Source organism: Gorilla gorilla, chromosome 10, assembly GCF_029281585.2.
Source record: "Gorilla gorilla gorilla isolate KB3781 chromosome 10, NHGRI_mGorGor1-v2.1_pri, whole genome shotgun sequence".
Lineage (NCBI taxonomy): Eukaryota > Metazoa > Chordata > Mammalia > Primates > Hominidae > Gorilla > Gorilla gorilla.
In genome coordinates, this window is record NC_073234.2 from 127,137,079 (window position 1) to 127,159,405 (window position 22,327).

Genomic DNA, 22,327 nt, shown 5'->3' on the forward strand with positions numbered 1-22,327 from the left:
CCAGCTACTCAGGAGGCTGAGGCCTGAGAATGGCTTGAACCTAGGAAGTAGAGGTTGCAGTGAGCCAAGATCGCGCCACTGCACTCCAGCCTGGGTAACAGAGCGAGACTGTGTCTCAAAAAACAAAACAAACAAACAAACAAAAAACAAAGAAAAGTAACTTCAAGAAAATCTCATCAATTCAGCCAGCAATTTTGTTTATTTTCATTTGTCCTTGCAGGATTATGAAAGCCCTTGCAAATGCTGGAGTACCTGTCCCTAACGTTCTTGATCTCTGTGAAGATTCAAGGTAAAGTTCAGATGTTTTTGCTATTGCACTTTCAAGCTACAGGAGAGAAAAGCCCATATGCTAACACAAATTCCAATTTGTTAAAGACAAATAAAATTTGGGTAGGAGGGAAAAGAAACTTTATCACAACCTCTCCCAGAAGTTCTCAGATATTTAAGTTATCCTGCAAGATAAGTATATGCCTGCTTTGGGGATAATTGGTAGAAAACATCTTTTTTAACATTCAAAAAATGCATATTTATCTAGTTTCATGTTGCTTGTCTTTTTTTTTTTTAATCAGAGTCTTTCTAAACTGTTTTGTTTTGTTTTTTTGAGACGGAGTCTCATTCTGTCACCCAGACTGGAGTCCAGTGGCCTAATCTCGTTTCACTGCAACCTCTGCCTCCTGGGTTCAAGTGATTCTGCTGCGTCAGTCTCCTGAGTAGCTGGGATTACAGGCACCCCCTACTATGCCCAGCTAGTTTTTGTAATTTTTGAGTAGAGACAGGGTTTCGCCATGTTGGCCATGCTAGTCTCCAAGTCCTGACCTCAGGTGATCCACCCACTTTGGCCTCCCATGATGCTGGGATTACAAGTGTAAGCCACCGTGCCCGACCCTAAACTATTTTAAACAGCTTTATAACATGCTTTTTGAGTGTCTCTTCTTTCCTAATGTTTTAATTATGTAACATTTGAAACCTTCAGAAAAGGTGAAAGAAGAAAAACTAATACAATGAATACCTGTTTACACTTCATCTAGATCAAAAATTAAAACATCGTTAACATTTTGCCACATTTATTTTCTGTGTGTGTGTGTATACATGTATACTTTTAACATGTAGATAATGATTTTTTTTGGCTGAACCTTTTGAAATAAGTTTCAGACAGCATGCATCTCTCAAGAATAAAGACATCGACCGGGCATAGTGGCTCACTCCTGTAATCCCAGCACTTAAGGAGGCTGAGGCAGGTAGATCACTTGAGCCCAGGAGTTTGAGACCAGCCAGGGCAACATGGCAAAACCCCATCTCTACAAAAACAAACAAAAAATTAGCCAGGCGTGGAGGTGCACACCTGTAGTCCTACCTACTTACCCGGAAGATTGTGGTGGGAGGATCACCTGAGCCTGGGAGGTGGAGGCTGCAGTGAGCTGTGATCACATCACTGCACTCCAGGCTGGATGATAGAGTGAGACCCTGTCTTTTTTTTTTTTTCCTTTCTTTTCTTCTTCTTCTTTTTTTTTTTTGAGATGGAGTCTCACTCTGTTGCCCAGGCTGGAGTGAAATGGCGCGGTCTGGGCACACTGCAACGTCTGCCTCCTGGATTCAAGCAATTCTCCTGCCTTAGCCTCCCAAGTAGCTGGGATTACAGGCATGTGCCACCACACCTGGCTAATTTTTGTATTTTTAATGGAGACGGGGTTTCGCCTTGTTGGCCAGGCTGGTCTCAAACTCTTGACCTCAAGTGATCCATCCGCCTCGGCCTCCCAAAGTGCTGGATTACAGGTGTGAGCCACTGCACCCGGCCGACATTGTCTTTCATAACCACAACACCAGTATACCTAACTAACAATTATTTAATAATAATACTGAATATCTAACCCACGTTCAAGTTTCCCCAATCCAAAACATCTTTTGTAATAGTTTTTCAACTTGAAACATTTGTAATGGTAGGATTTTCAAAACAATTTTTTAGAGTAGTAAACTGGAGGCTGAGGCAGATGGATCACTTGAAGCCAGGAGTTTGAGACCAGCCTGGCCAACATGGTGAAACCCCGTCTCTACTGAAAATACAAAAATTAGCTGGGCATGGTGGCGCGCACCTGGAGTCCCAGCTACTTGGGAGGCTGAAGCAGGAGAATCGTTTGAACCCGAGAGGTAGAGTTTGCAGTAGGCCGAGATCGCACCACTGCACTCCAGCCTAGGTGATAGAGTGAGACTCCATCTCAAAAATAAATAAATAAATAAATAGAGTAGTAAACTGATTGCTAGTAATGACCAAAAGATGGATTAGTGACATGTCATTGGGTCACCTTAGTACTGCTGGGTGGTATATACACCACTCATACCACCAAAAAATGATAAAAATAACCTCAATAACAAGAAGGGATACTTATTGAATCCTTATTGGAACCAGAGACCATGCCAGGCACTCTGTATGTTTGTTCCCTAATTCATTTCTTTTTTTAAGTAACAAGTACCCTGGAAGCTCCCTTAATTCTTGCAATTACCGTTTGAAGTGTGTATGTTTTACAGATTAAAAAACAACAACATGGCTGGGTGCAGTGGCTCACGCCTGTAATCCCAGCACTTTGGGAGGCTGAGGCGGGTGGATTATGAGGTCAGGAGATTGAGACCATCCTGGCTAACACAGTGAAACACCGTCTCTACTAAAAATACAAAAAATTAGCTGGTTGTGGTGGCACATACCTGTAGTTCCAGCTATTCGGGATGCTGAGGCAGGAGAATCACTTGAACCCGGGAGGCGGAGGTTGCAGTGAGCCAAGATCGTGCCACTGCACTTCAGCCTAGGTGACAGAGCGAGACTCCATATCAACAACAAAGCTCAGAGAGGTTTAATAAGTCTCTCAGGGTCACTCTTCAAGTAAGGGCAGAGTTGGGATTTAAACCTGGTTCCAACCAGGTGCAGTGGCTCACACCCGTAATCCCAACACTTTGGGAGGCTGAGGCAGTCAGATTACCTGAGGTCAGGAGTTTGAGACCAGCCTGGCCAATATGGTGAAACCCCATCTCTACTAAAAATACAAAAATTAGTCAGGCATGGTGGCATGCACCTGGAGTCCCAACTATTTGGGAGGCTGAGGCAGGATAGTCGCTTGAACCCAGGAGAAGGAGGTTTCAGTAAGCCAAGATCGCGCCACTGCACTCCAGCCTGGGCGACAGAGCAAGACTCCATCTCAGAAAAATAAATAGGCCGGGAGCAGTGGCTCAAGCCTATAATCCCACCACTTTGGGAGGCCAAGGCGGGCGGATCACGAGGTCAGGAGATCAAGACCATCCTGGCTAACACGGTGAAATCCTGTCTCTACTAAAAATACAAAAAATTAGCCGGGCGTGGTGGTGGGTGCCTGTAGTCCCAGCTACTCAGGAGGCTGAGGCAGGAGAATGGTATGAACCTGGGAGGCGGAGCTTGCAGTGAGCCGAGATCGCGCCACTGCACTCCAGCCTGGGCGACAGAGCGAGACTCCGTCTCAAAAATAAAAAATAAAAAATAATAATAATAAATAATTAAAAAATAAAAACCTGGTTCGGTGTGACTCCAGAGGTCCTTCTCTGAGCCTTGCTGCTTGCTACATTATTACACTTTGAATCCATTCCTGTGGCTTACACAAATGAACCAGGGAGAAGAGAAAAGCATGCTGTCCAAGAAGCATAGATGGGTGTGCATGTGTGTGTGTGCACGTGTGTATGTATATGTGTGTGTGCATGTATGTGGATCGATCCGTTGCAAGAGAGGATACTTCTAATGCACTGTGCTTATGTGAAAGGAAAAAGGAAGTATCCAGTGCTCTGGGTCTGAACTCTTCACCAGCTCTCAACCTGTATACCCAGGGAAAGTGACAAAGAATAGGGTCATGACTAACAGCCTGCCACATTATGACTCTGATCCCTGAAACCCCTTCTGTGTTCCTCCCAGTGTCATTGGCACCCCCTTCTATGTGATGGAGTACTGCCCAGGTCTCATCTACAAAGACCCTTCCCTGCCAGGCTTGGAGCCCAGCCACAGGCGAGCCATATACACTGCCATGAACACAGTCCTGTGCAAAATTCACAGTGTGGATCTGCAGGCTGTGGGACTTGAAGACTATGGGAAGCAAGGTGAGCAAGAGGCCACGTCTCCCATGCTGGTTGTTTCATCACTAGTGCTTCTGCTTTTAGGATCTGAATCGTTTTGGGTCGTTTTGAGTATTAGCACACCAAGCGTAAGGCAGACTTAGCTTCTTCCTTGGAAATCCAGTTTAGTTTTAATGGAGGTGTTGCTGACTTAAGCATTTGGGCCTTCAATAAATCCCTTTATGAACTACACAGTCTTTCTTCCCTGCAACTTTTTTTTTCATTTTTTCTTTTTTTCCCTTAAATATTCTGCTATCCAATTCCCTGCAACTTTTATCTCACTAGACCATTTAAATTTTTTTTCTGATACTGACCATAGGTATTTAAAATGTATTTTTCTCCGTTTTTTACCCTTTCCCCTAAATATTCTTTTCAACAGGAATATATGTATTTTTTGAGATGGGGGTCTCACTGTGTTGCCCAGGCTGGTCTCAAACTTCTGGGCTCAAGCCATCCTCCTGTCTCAGCCTCCCAAGTAGTTGGGACTCTGGGCATGTGCCACCGTGTCCAGTTTCAACAGGGATAGTTTTTTTGTTTGTTTTTTTTTGAGACAGGGTCTCTCTCTGTCGCCCACACTGGAGTGTAGTGGTGTGATCTCGGCTCACTGCAGCCTCAACCTCTTGGGCTCAAGCAATCCTCCCGCCTCTCCGTCTTGAGTAGCTGGGACTACAGGTACGCACCACCATGCCCAGCTAATTTTTGTATTTTTAGCAGAGACAGGTTTTCGCCATGTTGCCCAGGCTCTACCCAAACTCCTGCGCTCAAGTGATTTGGCCTCCCAAAGTGTTGGGATTACAGGCATGAGCCTCTGCAGCCAGCCCTCATGTAGTTCTTACCACATGCCAAGAATAGTTCTAAGGGCTTTACATATTTTATTCTCCCAACAGCTCTATGAGGACCATCTCAAGATGAGGAAACTAAAGCATAGAGATGTTAAGTAACCTGCCTGAGATCACAGAGCTAGAGAACAATAGAGCTGGGTTTCATAGCCTGGCAGTCTGGCTCCAGGGTTCATGTGCTCAGCTAACCACTGTTGTTTAGCCAAAAAGTGATTTATGAAAGGCTATTAGGAAGCACAGAAGATCTTTTTTTTTTGAGATGGAGTTTTGCTCTTGTCACCCAGGCTGGAGTGCAATGGCACAATCTCGGCTCACTTCAACCTCCGCCTCCCGGGTTCAAGCGATTTTACTGCCTCAGCCTCCCAAGTAGCTGGGATCACAGGCACCCACCACCACACCTGGCTAATTTTTGTATTTTTCAGTAGAGATGCGCTTTCGCCATATTGGACAGGCCAGTCTCGAACTCCTGACCTCGTGATCTGCCTGCGTTGGCCTCCCAAAGTGCTGGGATTACAGGTGTGAGCCACCATGCCCGGCCACAAGGTCTTTAAGAGGACCAGAGATCATACTTGGAGACCATACAGCTAGGAACAGCACCCAGACCACACTAATCCAGCCAAAGAGCTGGTGACTTCCAGTTTGGGGCAGCAGGAGCATCATGTGGGAAATTCTCCAGTCATAGGAACGTGTTCAAAGACACTGCACCACCCAGTGCAGAGCATGACAAAGGGTTTCACTGCACTGGTTTTTTTTTCCGCTACTTTCAGAGGTTGCTGAAATTGCACACCAAGTTCTAATCCTGTTTCCCGCAGGGGACTATATTCCACGCCAGGTACGAACCTGGGTTAAGCAGTATCGAGCTTCCGAAACTAGCACCATCCCAGCCATGGAGAGGCTGATCGAATGGCTGCCCCTCCATCTTCCCCGTCAGCAGAGGACCACAGTGGTGCACGGGGACTTCAGGTAGATGTTGTGGCAGGGAGAGCTGAAAAATGACAGCATGGATGCTCCAAGGGGGAATTGAGCAATTGGTCTTGGTGCAATTTACAGCTGGGAATTATTCCTATTACAAAGCACCTGTCTGTGTGTGGCCTTTTCAGGCAGGGTTTCTCAGCTCTGGCACTGTGACATGTTGAATTGGATAAGTTTTTGTGGTGGGAGCTACTGTGCATTGCAGGATGTCAGGCATCATCCCTGGCCTCAACCCACTCAATGACAGTAGCACCCCTCCCCACAGAGTGTGACAACCAAAAATCTTCGCAGACCTGGTCCAGTGTTCCCAGGGAGAGCAGCATTCCTCTGTTGAGACCCACTGTTTGAAAGTAAGGCAGAGTCTATGGCCATACCACCCCGAACAGGCCCGATCTTATCTGAAAGTAAGGCAGAGTGAGGGTGCCACTCACCTCCCAAGAGGCCTGGGGATGGACATTCTCACTGGGTGTAGTGAAAGGATTGAAAGAGAGTGACAGGGTCTCTGGGGGTATGTGATGAGTCTGTAGCATGGCTAAAATGGGAACTTCAGTATGCCTGGCGTCTGGCGGCAGTGTCTAGCTTTATCTTATCATCTCTTGCTGTGAAAACTGCCCATTAGGTACTTTTATAGGGTAGTGTTTATAGTGTTTTCTGCTTCGCAGCACCTGGAGACCTGCTTTTGATGCAAGCATGCCTTATTTGGTTTGTCTTCTTGCCCATCTGGGGACTCAGGCCTTTTATTAAACAAGGCTAGACAGTCAAGGCTAATTTTAAAGACATTTCCGTTTCTTTTTTTTTTTTAGACATCGTCTCACTCAGTCGCCCAGGCTGGAGTGCAGTGGCGTGATCTCAGCTCACTGCCTACCCCACCTCCTGGGTTCAAGCAATTCTCCCACCCCAGCCTCCCGAGCAGCTGGGATTACAGGTGTGCGCCACCATGTGCGGCTAACTTTTGTATTTTTGGTAATCCAAAAATACAATACATTTTTAGTAATACAAAAATGTGAGATGGGGTTTCATCATGTTGATCAGGCTGGTCTCAAACTCCTGCCCTCAAGTGATCTGCCCACTTTGGCCTCCCAGAGTGCTGGGATTATAGGCATGAGCCACCATGCCCAGCCGTAAAGACATTTCTTTGCCTTCCAAATTTGATTGGCCTCTCTTCATTGGCTTGACCGGTGTCCCTCGCTCCCGGCTTCTTCCGTTAGCCAGCCACCTTTGGGGATCCCCCTGGGTCTGAGAGTGGACAGCTGAGCTTTCTTTGTCATGTGGTCATCACGGGAGCTTGAGGAACCTGCTTCTGCATCAGAGACTGATGGGGCCAAGTGCTTCCCCCACACTGCCTTGAACTTGGCATGCAGTTGGGCTGCATTTGACCCCCTCCTCCATCTTCTTTCTCCACTTGGGATTCTAGAGCACTTGCCTGACAACACTTTCCTTGCCAGCCATTGCCATGTATTTCCTTTGGCGGGGAAGACCTCAGGTGGCCTTTGTGTCACCAGCCCACAACAGCTGCTCCGTGGACCTTGTCTTTGCTTCTCTTGGCACCTCAACAATCCACGAATGTGATCAAGTATACAGCAGGCAGGAGATATCCAGTGCAGTCTGAGCACCCCCTCCCCTAGCTATAGTGAAGTATGATGATCATTTAGGATGTTGCCTCCAGGAAAGGCATCCTCTGATTTTAGAGAGCGTGCTGCTGCTTATTGATCAACACAGTCAGAGATAGTTCTGTCTTTTGATGGATGGAAGAACATTTCTTGCTAGTGGAGTGAATCAGTGGTGGTGGGAGCATAAACTGCTACAGCTACTTTGAAAAGTAGTAGGCAGTGGCCAGGCACGGTGACTCACGCATGTAATCCCAGCACTTTGGGAGGCCAAAGCGGGCAGATCACTTGAGGTCAGGAGTTCAAGACTAGCCTGGCCAACATGCCAAAATCCCATGTCTACTAAAAATATAAAAATTACCCGAGTGTGGTGGTGCCCCTGTAATCCCAGCTACTTGGGAGGGTGAGGCAGGAGAATCACTTGAACCCGGGAGGCAGAGGTTGCAGTGAGCCAAGACCACGCCACTGCACTCCAGCCTGGGTGACAGAGTGAGACTCCATCTCAAAAAACAACAAAAAAAGAAAAGTAATGGGCAGTAACATGGAAGATGGGAATATGCTACAACCCATCGTTTCTTGTAAAGAAGCATCCGCTGCAGCTTTGCACCAAGAGACTCAGGCGAAGATGTTTGTTTTGGTCATGCTTGTAATTATAATACATGATAAATAAAGTGTAGTTTGGCCATATGTTGGAATTCTATTTAGTGAGTAAAATAAACCAATTTGCTGTACATAAGTCATAAGTCTCAAAAAAGATAATCTAAGAAAAAAGTTTCAAAAGGGTAATATATCATTTATGAAAATTTAAAAATAATTGAAAGAACACTATATGTGGTATATAGGTACAGGTATAGATAAGAGAAATAAAGAAATGTCTGAGACTGATATATACCAACTTCAGGGTAGCAGTAAATCTCATTTTTTAAAAATCTGAAGCAAATATAACAAAAAAGCAGGTACAATATCTGTTAAATCTGGAAGATGGACACATGAGTTCTGTCATTATGTCATTCTCTGTATTTTTCTGCATGCTTGATGTTTACTTTTTCTTTTAAATAAAGCATGCATTACAGACAGCCCTGGTAGGAAACAGAAAGCATGAAAGAGGCTATCTGGGGAGAGTTCAATATAGGGTTGTTTAGTTCAATATAGCGTGGTTTAGAGGAACCACTGAAGAACAGCGTGGAGTCCCGGGGCCAATAACAGTGAGGGGTCAGTCTGACAGGGCAAGCATGTGCTGTGGTTATTGCTACTCTACAACAAACTTTGTCAGAACTGAGTGGCTGTCAACAACGACAGCAGTCATTTTGCTTATGAATCTTTGCAGTCTGGGGACAGGACAGCTTATTTCAAAGTAGGGCGGCTGTCGGGTGGGGCTGAATCTTCTGAAGACTTGCTAGCATGCCGGCCCTGGGCAGAGAAGATATGCCGGGGTCCTTGGGCCTCTCTTTCTGTCTCTTTGTGGTTCCCACATGGTCTCTCCAGCATGGCAACTTCTGGGTAACTGGACTTTTTTTTTTGAGACAGGATCTTGCACTGTCACCCAGGCTGGAGTGTAGTGGCAATTCATAGGCTGGAACATAACTCACTGCAGCCACCAACTCCTGGGCTCAGTGATGCTCCCACCTTAGCCTCCTGAGTAGCTGGGACTACAGGCGTGCACTACCACGCTCAGCTAATTTTTAAATTTTTTTTGTAGAGATAGGATCTTGCTATGTTGCCCGGGCTGGTCTTGAACTCCTGAGCTTAAGCGGTCCTCCAAAAATGTGGGGATTACAGGCATGAGCCATTGCTCTCAGCCGTGGACTTCTTACCTGGGGGCTCAGGGCTCCAAAATAGTGTGTTTCAAGAGACAGAGGGCTGGGCAGAAGCTGTATCACGTTTTCTGACCTAGTCTAGTTTCAGGAATCCCTCAGCATCACTTCCACGTGTCTTATATCTGTTAGAAGCAAGATGCTTCACTGGGCCAAGCATTAGCCTCTACCTTTTGTGGGAGGAGTGTCAAAGGATTTACAGATCTGTTTTAAAACCATCACAGGGAGGGAGTAATTCCCTGAACCCAGAGAGGCTAGCTCTCTGGGGAAGGCTGCAGAGAAGGAGCTGGGGAAATAAATAACCAGGCCCCTTCCCATCTCCTGCTTTTGATTGGCTGAGTCCAGCTGGAAGCCAGAGGGCAAGGGAGCCTTTGGAGCACACAGCCCAGGGAGCTCAGGCACCCGGGCACAGAGGGGATGGGAGGGTGGGGAGCCAAGCCTGAAGGGCAAACAGACCATGCAGAATCCACCCTAGCCGGCAGTTTTCTTAGTGCTGTCTCTATTCCTCCTGCGACTTTTCAGGCTCGACAACCTGGTGTTTCATCCAGAAGAGCCAGAGGTGCTTGCTGTCCTTGACTGGGAACTTTCTACCTTGGGCGACCCCCTTGCCGATGTGGCCTACAGCTGCCTGGCTCATTACCTGCCGTCCAGTTTTCCCGTGCTGAGAGGTAGGAACTGCTGCTGGAGGATAGTGGGGGAGCAAGCCAGTTCTCAAAGCATTTGGGAGCAAACTCAGCTGAAGTAGTCTGTGATTGGGCGGGGGAAGTGAAAGTGAGGTCCTGGTGGTTCTGGTGGGAAACATAACTGGAATGCAGTCCTGTCACATTTACGGGAAAGTAGATATAGGATGTGTTTTAAGTAAAAAGTATGCCTGTATAGGTACCGCTTATGCTTTTACACAGCTAACTTCTATTTAGGGTTTTAAATTAAAAACACATTCATTGTGGCTGGGTATGGTGGCTCATGCCTGTAATCCCAGCACTTTGGGAGGCCAAGGCGGGTGGATCACAAGGTCAGGAGTTCCAGACCAGCCTGGCCAACATGGTGAACCCCATCTCTACTAAAAATACAAAATTAGCTGGACGTGGTGGCGTGTGCCTGTAACCCCAGCTACTCGGGAGGCTGAGGCAGGAGAATTGTTTGAACCTGGGAGGCAGAGGTTGCAGTCAGCTGAGATCATGCCATTGCACTCCAGCCTGGGCAACAGGGCGAGACTCCATCTCAAAAAAAACAAAAACAAACCACATTTATTGTGAAAATACTAGAGCCAACAGATAGCAACAACAACAAAACAGTTAAAATCATTAGTAGTCCCAGAGATAACCATTTGCTGACATTTCAGTATCTATCCATGTCATCTTTTCTTCTGTGTGTATATGTACATTTCCTAAAACAAAACAAAAATGTAACATGATCTAATGACATGCTTTTTTTCACTTCATTGTATACTGTAGACATGTTTTCATGACATTAAGTATTTCTTCTATAGCATAATTTTTAATGAGAGCATATAATTTTATTGTATAGAATTAAGGGAAGACGGCCGGGTGCGGTGGCCCACACCTGTAATCCCAGCACTTTGGGAGGCCGAGACGGGTGGATCACGAGGTCAGGAGATCAAGACCATCCTGGCTAACATGGTGAAACCCCGTCTCTACTAAAAATACAAAAAAATTAACTGGGTGTGGTGGTGGGCACCTGTAGTCCCAGCTACTCGGGAGGCTGAGGTAGGAGAATGGTGTGAACCTGGGAGGCGGAGCTTGCAGTGAGCTGAGATGGCGCCACTGCACTCCAGCCTAGGCAAAGAGTGAGACTCCATCTCAAAAAAAAAAAAAGAATTAAGGGAAGACATTTGGGTTAATTCCTATTTAGATATTTAATTTGTTTCCAATTTTTTAATATTACTTCCCCTACCTCCATGAAAAAAAGGCAGTGAACATCCTTGTAGTAATATATTTGCCTATATATAAGGTATACTCCTAAGATTAATACCTAGGAATGGAATATATTATATGCTTCTAAATCATGAAAATGTCACAAATGGAGGAAATAAGTGAATTTTTTTTTTTTTTTTTTTTTTGAGACGGAGTCTCGCTCTGTCACCCAGGTTGGAGTGCAGTGGCGTGATCTCAGCTCACTGCAAGCTCCACCTCCCAGGTTCACACCATTCTCCTGCCTCAGCCTCCTAAGTTAGCTGGGGCTACAGGCACCCACCACCACACCCGGCTAAATTTTTGTTTTTGTAGTAGACATGGGATTTCACTGTGTTAGCCAGGATGGTCTTGATTTCCTGACCTCATGATCCGCCCGCCTCGGCCTCCCAAAGTGCTAGGATTACAGGCGTGAGCCACTGCGCCTGGCCCGTGAAATGATTTTATTTGCTATAATTATCATTTTCATAATTTGGTGAGATCTTTTTGTTTATTTTTATATTTATTTATTTGCTTATTTGTTTATTTATTTTTGAGATGGAGTCTCCCTCTGTCACTCGTTTATTTATTTTTGAGATGGAGTCTCACTCTGTCGCCCAGGCTGGACCACAGTGGCGCGATCTCGGCTCACTGCAACCTCTGCCTCCCGGGTTCAAGCAATTCTCCGGCCTCGGCCTCCTGAGTAGCTGGGATTACAGGTGTGTGCCACAATGCCTGGCTAATTTTTGTATTTTTAGTAGAGACAGGGTCTTCACCATGTTGGCCAGGCTGGTGTCGACCTCCTGACCTCAAATGATCTGCCCTCCTCAGCCTCCTAAAGTGCTGGGATTAGAGGCATGAGCCACTGCACCCAGCCAATTTTTTTTTTTTTTTTTTTTTTTTTTTTTTGAGATGGAGTCTTGCTCTGTCACCCAGGCTGGAGTGCAGTGGCGTGATCTCAGCTCACTGCAACCTCTGCCTCCTGGATTCATGCAATTCTCCTGTCTCAGCCTCCCTCCCAGGTAGCTGGGATTACAGGTGTACGCCACCATGCCTGGCTAATTTTTGTATTTTTAGTAGAGACAGGGTTTCACCATATTGGTCAGGCCGGTCTTGAACTCCTGACCTCAGGTGATCCACCTAACTCGGCCTCCCAAAGTGCTGGGATTACAGGCATGAGCCACTGTGCTCGGCCTGAGATCGCTCTTTCCACATCATTTTTGATCAAATGACTGGTTGAAGATAATATGCATCCACCCTTAACTGTGGCCAGATGGAATTGGAAGCTCCCATTCCTTCCTTTACTGCCAATCGAGTCTGAAGCCTGTAAGAGCCAATTTGTGAGTAATGACTTCATGCCTGGATCCCCAGCCATCTAAGGGAGCAAGAGCCAATGCAGGAATAAGCTAACCCATGGAACTAGTCGTGAAACTAATTTGCAAGGGACATGGCGATTTTCAGAATTTAAATATTTGCCAGCCATAGGGACGTGTCACGTCAGTGACTACCCATGAATGGCTCTGTCTTTCTCGCAGGTATTAATGACTGTGACTTGACACAGCTGGGAATCCCTGCTGCAGAGGAGTATTTCAGGATGTACTGTCTCCAAATGGGGCTCCCTCCCACTGAGAACTGGAACTTCTATATGGCTTTTTCCTTTTTCCGTGTGGCTGCAATCCTACAGGGAGTCTACAAGCGATCACTCACAGGTAATGGGATGGCTGCCCTGAAGAGCCACTGGGGGGTGAGTCACAGCAAGGACCGTGCCTCCACCTGGGAACCCTCTCAGGGCCACAGAGGCTTTGGAGAGACCGGTTTGGCCAGGATTCTCTGAGAATCAGTTAATCTAACCATTTGTCCATAAATATTTTCTTTACAATATTTATTTATTTATTATTTGTTTTTGAGACAGGGTCTTACTTTGTCACCCTGGCTGGAGTCCAGTGGTTCAATCCTGGCTCACTGTAATCTCTACCTTCTGGGTTCAAGCGATTCTCCTGCCTCAGCCTCCAGGGTAGCTGGGACTACAGGCCTGCGCCACCACGACTGGCTAATTTTTTTTTGTATTTTTAGTAGAGATGAAGTTTCACCATGTTGGCCAAGCTGGTCTCGAACTCCGGGCCTCAAGTGATCCGTCTGCCTTGGCCTCCCAAAGTGCTGGGATTACAGGTGTGAGCCACCATGCCCAGCCTCTTTACAATATTTAAACTTGTTTTTTAATTATTAAAGTAATGCACAAAGAAATTTTTCTAGTTAAAGCATTCATGCACATGATCAAAATTTGGTCATATAGAATTATGTAAAATTGTATCTCACCCTTTTCAACACCATTCGTCAAAGATAAATGTTACTGTTAAGAGTTTCCTGGGCCCTCCAGTTTTTCTGTTTATCTGTCTTCTCTCTCTCCTCCTACTTTTACACAAATGTGATCATCCTACGTGTATTTTTCGGTACTTTGATTTTAAAATTTTGTAAGCTTAAGAATTTCTGTGAAATATGTGTGTGACCATTTGCATATTTAACAACTATATGAGGCAAATTTCTTGGGGGGTGTGTGTGTGTGTGTGTGTGTGTGTGTGTGTGTTGAGACAGTTTCTCACTCTGTTGCCCAGGCTGGAGTGCAGTGGTGCGATCGTGGCTCACTGCAACCTCCACCTCACCAGCTCAAGCAATTCTCATGCCTCAGCCTCCCAAGAAGCTGGGATTATAGGCACATGCCACCATACCCGGGTCATTTTTTGTTTTGTTTTTAGTAGAGACGGGGTTTTGCCATGTTGGCCAGGCTGGTTTCGAACTCCTGACCTCAGATGATCCATCCACCTCGGCCTCCCAAAGTGCTGGGATTACAGGCATGAGCCACTGAGCCCGGCCAGTCCCCAAGTCTTTAGGTAAAACCCTTGTGGTCTTTGACAACTTCCTCACTCGCTAGTATGACAAAATGTTCCAGGTTCATCTTGTCTATCCAGCCTACCCAACATGGTGAAACTGTGTCTCTACTAAAAATACAAAAATTAGCCGGGCGTGATGGCGGGTGCCTGTAATCCCAGCTACTTGGGAGACTGAAGCAGGAGACTCACTTGAACCTGGGATGGGGAGGTTGCAGTGAGCCGAGATCGTGCCACTACACTCCAGCCTGGGCGACAAGAATGAGACTCTTGTCTCAAAAAAAAAAAAAAAAAAGACTTGGGAGCCAACCTGAACAGGCTCCCGCTTGCTAACAATAGGAAACTTTGGGCATCACCAAGGATGATAGCTGAAATGGATGAAACGCATCAGGTATGTTTAAATCCATGAGTAGTAGCCGGGCATGGTGGCTCAGGCCTGTAATCCCAGCACTTTGGGAGGCCAAGATGAGCAGATCACTTGAGGTTAGGGATTCAAGACCAGCCTGGCCAACATAGTGAAACCCCATCTCTACTAAAAATACAAAAATTAGCCAGGTGTGATGGCGGGTGCCTAAAATCCCAGCTACTCAGGGGACTGAGGCAGGAGAGAGAATCACTTGAACCCAGGGGGCAGAGGTTGCAGTGAGCTGAGATCGCGCCTGTGCACTGCAGCCTGGGTGACTGAGCAAGACACTGTCCCCCAAAAAATAAAAATTAAATAAATAAGTCCATGAGTAGTGATACAAAAACAAAGAGACAAAGTCTCATTGATGACCTCAGAGGATGCCAGGAAAGCAACTTATTATTCTGAAAATTGGAAAATGGGGTTGGGGGGTGGGGAATCAAGCATTTGTCCTGTCTTTCCTGTAAAAATGATACTGCAGGCTATCCAAATAATCAATGAGGGAATGTTTCTCTCTAGAGAAGTATCCTGGACAGAATAATATAGAATTTGCATATCACCAATTTGCAACTCCTAATGCATTAATGGATGTGGGCAATAAGCTTCAATGAAAGCCAACACCACTGAGAGCCAGCCAGCCAGACATTATATACCTCCTGATGCTTCCCTCAAAAGTCACACCGACTCTGCCCAGGTCTCCAGTGCTAGCTGCCAACTCATGGGAAACACAGGGTTCAGAGGGACATGTTCAGCAGCACCCTGGGCACAGCACTCACAAAATCCAGATTCTGGAAAACATCACAGGGCAAACAACTCAGTTTTTTCAAACACTTACATTTCAAGGGGAGGAAAAGGGTGAAAAAGGAACCTGTAGATTGAGAGAGACTTAAAAGAAACATCAGGCTGGGCGTGGTGGCTCATGCCTGTAATCCCAGCACTGTGGGAAACCGAGGTGGGTGGATCACCTGAGGTCAGGAGTTTGAGACCAGCCTGGCCAACATGGGGAAACCCTGTCTCTACTAAAAAATACAAAAATTAGCCAGGCCTGGTGGCGGGCACCTGTAATCCCAGCTACTTGGGAGGCTGAGATGGGAGAATTGCTTGAACCCAGGAGGCGGAGGTTGCGGCGAGCCATGATTGCATCACTGCAGTCTAGCCTGGGCAACAAAGTGAGACTGTCTCAGAAAAAAAAAAAGGTGGGGGGGTGTGCGGGGAGAGACTTAAAAGATACGTTAGCCATTTACAGTGTTGGGACCTTATTTGGATCCTTTCTTGAACAAATAATTTGGAAAAAATTTTGATGATAGTCACTGAAACTTGAATTCTGAGTGGATAGTCGATGATATGAAGAAGTTAACAGTTAACGATTTTTTAAGGGTGATAATAGTATTGTGGGTTTTTAAAAAAGTACTTGTTTTTAGAGTTTTGAAAGAATCCTAGATGAGATATTTGGGATTTACTCCAAAAAGTCCAGGACAGTGGGAGTGGGGATGGCAGGGAGTGAAACCAGATTGGGCCGGCGTCGATCATTGCGGAAGGCGAGCAGTAGAACCCGTAGGCTCGTTATTCTCTCCTCTCTACTCCTGTGTGTCTTTGAAATTTTCCAAAAGGAGGCCAGTCATGATGGCTCACGCCGGTAATCCTAGCACATTGGGAGGCTGAAGTAGGTGGATCACCTGAGGTCGGGAGTTTGAGACCCCTGGCCAACATGGTGAAACCCCATCTCCACTAAAAATACAAAAATTGCCCGGGTGTGGTGATACCGCCTATAATCCCAGCTACATGGGAGGCTGAGGCAGGAGAATCACTTGAACCCGGGAGGCAGAGGTTGCAGTGAGCAGAGATCGTGCCACTACACTCCAGCCTGGGTGACAGAGCAAGACTCCATCTCAAAAAAAAAAAAAGGCCTGGTGCGGTGGCTCATGCCTGTAATCCCAGCACTTTGTGAGGCCGAGGCGGGGGGGATCACGAAGTCAGGAGATCAAGACCATCCTGGCCAACATAATGAAACCCCGTCTCTACTAAAAATACAAAAATTAGCTGGGCTTGGTGGTGTGTGCCTGTAATCCCAGCTACTAGGTGCCTGTAATCCCAGCTACTAGGGAGGCTGAGGCAGATGAATAGCTTGAACCAGGGAGTCAGAGGTTGCAGTGAGCCGAGATTGCGCCACTGTTCACTCCAGCCTGGTGACAGAGCGAGACTCCATCTCAAAAAAAAAAAGAAAAGAAAAAGAAATTTTCCAAAAGCAAAACTTAAAAACAAAAGGCAAGGAGAAAGAAGGAGAAAGGAATTCATCATGGGATTTGCTAGTGCTGATGTAGTGTTTAGCTTTGCAGTCAGTGACACCCCAAGCTTGCTGGCAGCCTGTGTTCTCAGCCAGGTTGCCAGAGTCTTCTGAGAGAAGCAGTTGCAGTAGGGGAATTGATCATTCATTCCCAAGTATATGAGCCTCTACTAAAAGCCAGCACTGTGCTAGGTGGTCCTGGAGATAACACAGTCGTGAGAAAAACTGTCTGGAGAAAAACCAGTACCCAGTTGTTTCTAGTTTAACTGTACCTGGTCTGATAAGCAGGGGATGCTGGAAGCAGGAATTTCTGGAAACAATATTTTCCCTCTTTTGGGAAAATACAGTATCAGCTGTAAGCCACTATTTCCCTTTTTTTTTTTATGGTTTTCCAATAAACACTAACCAGAAATATTTACTTAAACAGAATGGCTGCTAAGTCCTTATGGTGATGAATAGGCCTGGTCGCCTCTGACATTTCCTAGCCGGCTGCCAAGTTTTCTCCCTGCTCTGCTCCAGTGACCTGGGAAAAGCTTAATAGACTGCCCATTTTAGAGTCTCCACACTGAGTGTCCTCAGCCTGTCTCTCAGGAAGCCCTTTGACATGTTTTTAAGATCCTGTGAGCCATCGTTGTGGCTTCTGGTTTCTCTCGGCCCAGAGCTAAAACACCCCACCTGTTTGCCACCAGACAGAAAAATGTCTGTTTGTTCAGGCCTTTATTCCTCTTATCTTACTGTGCACTCCTTTCCCTCCCTCTGGGAAGCCAGCCAGACACACTGAGGAAATGGCTTAGTTTTCTCACATAAAAACAACAAAATCCATTTTTTGAAAGAATAATATAAAAACGTATGATGAATGGGGAAAAAACCCAACTATACAAGCATAAATATTACTTCTGTACATTTGTCTTCTACAATTAGCTTTAAAATCATTTTTGTTTGAACAGCTGAGATATTTGGTACTGGCCAGGAAAACTGGAGCTTAGAGAAGGGGTATCTGTTTCCAAGACATTCTCTCTATGGTGTCATTTACAAAAGACTTCAAATCAACATTAGATTGGGAAGGGGATGAGAGAGACCAGAGCCCAGTGAGCAGAAGATTAACAGTATGTACCTGCCCAGCCCATGTGTCCTTCTCCTTCCTTAATAAGTGGGTGCAGAAATTAGATTTCTGGTAGATGGCCACTGAAATTCTATAAAGTGCTTATGACTGCAAGTTAAGTGGACACCAGTGATGTGGTCTCTTCTGCTGGAACTACATTTGGAAAATATACCAGAAGCAATAGATCTAAATCAATCCAAGCTTATACAAGTGACTTTTTCAGAGACAAAGTAGCAGTCTCAGAGTGGGAGCCAACCAAATAGAAGAAAATTAAGAATACACCTCTTACTCTGTTAGAAGAAGAAAATCCTTATGATTTTCTTATATGGAAATATAATAAGGAACATAAGGGAGTATCTTTCCCTTCAATGTGCTGTGTGCAGTCCGAGGAATAAGGAATAAGCCCCCACTGTGTTTCTGCAAAGAAGGGGCTATCTGGTTTCTGACTGACTTCCCTGGGTTAGGTTCATACCTAGTACCCAGAAGGTCCTCAGTAGAGACCTATTGAGGTCCAGTGGGCTAACTCTCTGCAGGGTAGCAAAGAATTTGCTCTGAGTTTGTTCCTAACTCCGTAAGGAATAGTTTAAACTATCTTTAACACCAAAGCTGCATGAAAATGGCTGTCTCAGCTGGGCATGGTGGCTCATGCCTGTAATCCCAGCAGTTTGGTAGACTGAGACAGGAGGATTGTTTGAGGCCAGAAGTTCAAGACCAGTTTGGGCAACGTAGTAAGGCCCCATCTCTTATTTAAAAATAAATAAAATATTTATTTTTTTGAGACGGAATTTTGCTCTTGTCACCCAGGCTGGAGTGCAATGGCATGATCTCGGCCCACGGCAACCTCCACCTCCTGGGTTCAAGCGATTCTCCTGCCTCAGCCTCCCCGGTAGCTAAGATTACAGGCATGCATCACCACACCTGGCTAAATTTTGTACTTTTAGTAGAGACAGGGTTTCACCATGTTGCCCAGGCTGGTCTCGAACTCCTGACCTCCAGTAATCCACCCGCCTCAGCCTCCCAAAGTGCTGGGGTTGCAGACGTGAGCCAACGCACCCAGCCTAAAATGAAATCATTTAAAAAAAGAAAATGGCTGTCTCTTTAGAACTATCAATTTATCCATTTATTGGGTACAGTCTCTTGGGGACATGGAAGTGCTAGAAGTAATCCAGGAGAGCTGGCTGTGAAAAAGTACACTGTGAGGAGACATTGTACATATAGCAATCTGGATGTGTCTCAGATGCAGGGCTCTGAGTGATGGAGGCCATACTGAAAAGGCCACATGCTGAGTGACATATGTATTTATGGGACATCCTGGAAGAGACAGACTACAGGAACAGAGATCAGTGGGTGCTGGGGATCAGGGGGGCAGGGGTTGAGTACAAAAGTACACTGGGGAAATTTCCAGATGATGGAAATATTCTGTTTGTTTTTTTTTTTTTTTGAAATGGAGTCTTGCTCCGTTGCCCAGGCAACCTCCGCCTCTCAGGTTCAAGTGATTCTCCTACCTCAGGCTCCCAAGTAGCTGGGACTACAGGCATGTGCCACCATGCCTGGCTAATTTTTGTATTTTTAGTAGAGACAGGTTTCACCATGTTGCCCAGGCTGGTCTCAAACTCCTGACCTCCGGTGATCCACCCACCTCAGCCTCCAAAGTGCTGAGATTACAGGTGTGAGCCATTGCGCCTGGCCGAAGTATTCTGTATCTTGATGGCAATGGTAGTTACCCAACTATGGATTTGTTAAGACTTGCAGAGTTCTACATTAAGGAGGTGTATGTACACCACACCTTAATTTTTTCATTTTTATTTATTTATTTTTTTGAGATGGGTGCCTCACTCTCACCCAGGCTGGAGTGCAATGGCACGATCTCGGCTCACTGCAACCTCTGCCTCCCAGGTTCAAGCGATTCTCCTGCCTTAGCCTCCTGAGTAGCTGAGATTACAGGCACACACCTGTAATCAAATTAGCACATGCCTGGCTAATTTTTGTATTTTTAGTAGAGATGGGGTTTCTCCATGTTGGCCAGGCTGGTTTTGAACTCCCGACCTCAAGTGATCCGCCCACCTCAGCCTCCCAAAGTGCTGAGATTACAGGTGTGAGCCACCGCACCTGGCCACCTTAATTTTTTTTAATGGGGAAGAATGTGTTTGTAAAAAAAGTCTTGATGCACATTTTACAAGAAGAAAGAGACGCTGTGAGAGCCAAATAGTGAGTTGAGTGATGCTGGTGTTGATTCCCTCCAGAGACAGTGGTGTCTAGAAATTGGCTCTTCCTTTAGTTAGTTGTGGCATTGCTGTTATCAATTTTGTAGCAAGGGTGGTCTAGGATGCAGGACTTCTTATAGCCCACTGGCAACGGCAGAGGTGATCTGGGGTGTTACTGATTAAATGTAGTCTTTTAGGAAAGCAGAGATCAAGAGCAGGGAGCAGGCAGACCTAAGTTGGACTCTGGCCCCCAGCCCCCTAAATTCCAGCTCGTCCAAGTCACCTCCTTCTCTAAGACTCAGTTTTCTTGCCTGCAAAGTGCAGGTGAAAGCAGTTGTATTGCTCTGGGGATTCAGTGAGCTGTAGTGGCTCTTAGCACAGTGTTTGGTACTTAGCAAGTGCTCAGCAAATGGCAATAGCTGCTGAAGTGACAGTGTCATCACATGTTAACATCCCTGTGATGGTTCGTGTGGGAGTAATCACTGTTTTTCTTTGATTCTGCTTAGGGCAAGCAAGCTCCACATATGCGGAACAAACTGGAAAGCTGACCGAATTTGTGTCTAACCTGGCGTGGGATTTCGCAGTCAAAGAAGGGTTCCGGGTTTTCAAAGAGATGGCCTTCACAAATCCGTTAACAAGGTCCTACCACATGTGGGCCAGGCCCCAGTCCCAGTGGTGCCCCACAGGCAGCAGGAGTTATAGCTCCGTTCCAGAAGCTTCCCCAGCTCATACCTCAAGGGGAGGTCTGGTTATCTCTCCAGAGAGCCTCTCTCCACCTGTCAGAGAGCTGTATCACCGGCTGAAGCACTTCATGGAGCAACGTGTGTACCCTGCGGAGCCAGAGCTGCAGAGTCACCAGGCCTCAGCAGCCAGGTGGAGCCCCTCCCCACTGATCGAAGACCTCAAGGTAAAGCAGCCATGGTGAGGTGGTAAGACCCCAATACCATGGCATACCCTCCCCGACCCCACCGGGCTCACCTGAACCATCCCAGGCAGTGAAGATACAGGAGCTCCGAGTTGAATGATCTTTGCTTCCATCGTCTCAGAAAGAGCCAGCTCTTCATGACTCAGTTTCCATCTCTTGCTCTTGCTGTGCCTGTGTCACAGGCAGATGGCTCAGGTGTGACTGCACAGCCCAGGCAGTGGAATGCTTGGCCTTAGAAAGCCAGGGCAGGTTGGGCCTATCTGATGGGTATTTGAATTATGTAAATTTGAAACAGTGCTGTATCAGCTAATAAATCTCTCTCTAGAGAACCCGTAATATCACAGCTAGAGGGCCAAATCCACTGTGAGCTGAGTTTCTGCGTTGTCTCCCAGTGCTGTCACTTCAGCTGATAAACAGAAACACCCGCTGTTCCTTATCACGTGAACCTTGGATTGTGTTAGTTTTGAAATTACTTGAGATCTTCAGGAGCATAATGCAATCATCATCTACTTTTCTTTTTTTCTCTTTTTTTTTGAGACAGAGTCTTGCTCTGTGCAACTTCCGCCTCCCAGGTTCAAGCGATTCTCCTGCCTCAGCCTCCCGAGTAACTGGGATTATAGGCACATGCCACCATGCCCAGCTAATTTTTGTATTTTTAGTGGAGATGGGGTTTCACCATGTTGTTCAGGCTGGTCTTGAACTCCTGACCTTGTGATCCGCCCGCCTCGGCCTCCCAAAGTGCTGGGATTACAGGCGTGAGCCACCATCTCTCTCTCTCTCTTTTTTTTTTTTTTTTTGAGACAGGGTCTCGCTTTGTCACCCAGGGTGGAGTGCAGTGGTGTGATCATAGCTCACTGCAGTCTCAACCTCCTGGGCTCATGGGATCCTCCCACCTCAACCTCCTGTGTAGCTGGCTGGGACCACAGGCACAGCCACCATGCCCAGCTCCTCATATCATTTTTTTGGGCACACATGCATGTTTGGTTGTCTGCCTTGTTTCCTCCAATCCCTTTCATTGTTTTCCATGGTTCAAAATAAAATGAAATCTTCCACTGTGGTTTCCTGACTTATTTTCCCCATGATAGGAGAAAGCCAAAGCTGAAGGACTTTGGAACCTTTTCCTACCCTTAGAGGCTGATCCCGAGAAAAAATACGGAGCAGGACTGACCAATGTGGAATATGCACATCTGTGTGAGCTCATGGGAACGTCCCTGTATGCCCCCGAGGTACCTTCTTTAAAGTTTTCCTCAGTGTGTGGGA

The 22,327-nt window shown here is 46.3% G+C and overlaps 1 protein-coding gene across 8 annotated transcripts in view; it reads left to right on the forward strand.

Moving 5' to 3' along the window:
* ACAD10 (acyl-CoA dehydrogenase family member 10) overlaps positions 1 to 22,327 on the forward strand; it is a 72,113-nt gene that overhangs the window by 38,973 nt on the left and 10,813 nt on the right. For 6 of the 8 annotated variants that reach the window (XR_010129427.1, XM_055359113.2, XM_004053902.4 and 3 more), the window contains exons 8-14: positions 221 to 289; positions 3,926 to 4,107; positions 5,774 to 5,924; positions 9,877 to 10,022; positions 12,800 to 12,973; positions 20,649 to 21,049; positions 22,153 to 22,293. Coding sequence is in view for 7 of the 8 variants with exons in the window: in XM_055359113.2 (XP_055215088.1) it covers positions 221 to 289; positions 3,926 to 4,107; positions 5,774 to 5,924; positions 9,877 to 10,022; positions 12,800 to 12,973; positions 20,649 to 21,049; positions 22,153 to 22,293 (1,264 nt within the window). In the remaining variant the exon portion in view is untranslated. The remainder of the gene's footprint in view (positions 1 to 220; positions 290 to 3,925; positions 4,108 to 5,773; positions 5,925 to 9,876; positions 10,023 to 12,799; positions 12,974 to 20,648; positions 21,050 to 22,152; positions 22,294 to 22,327) is intronic. The other 2 variants (XM_055359120.2, XM_055359124.2) reach the window with 1 other exon arrangement.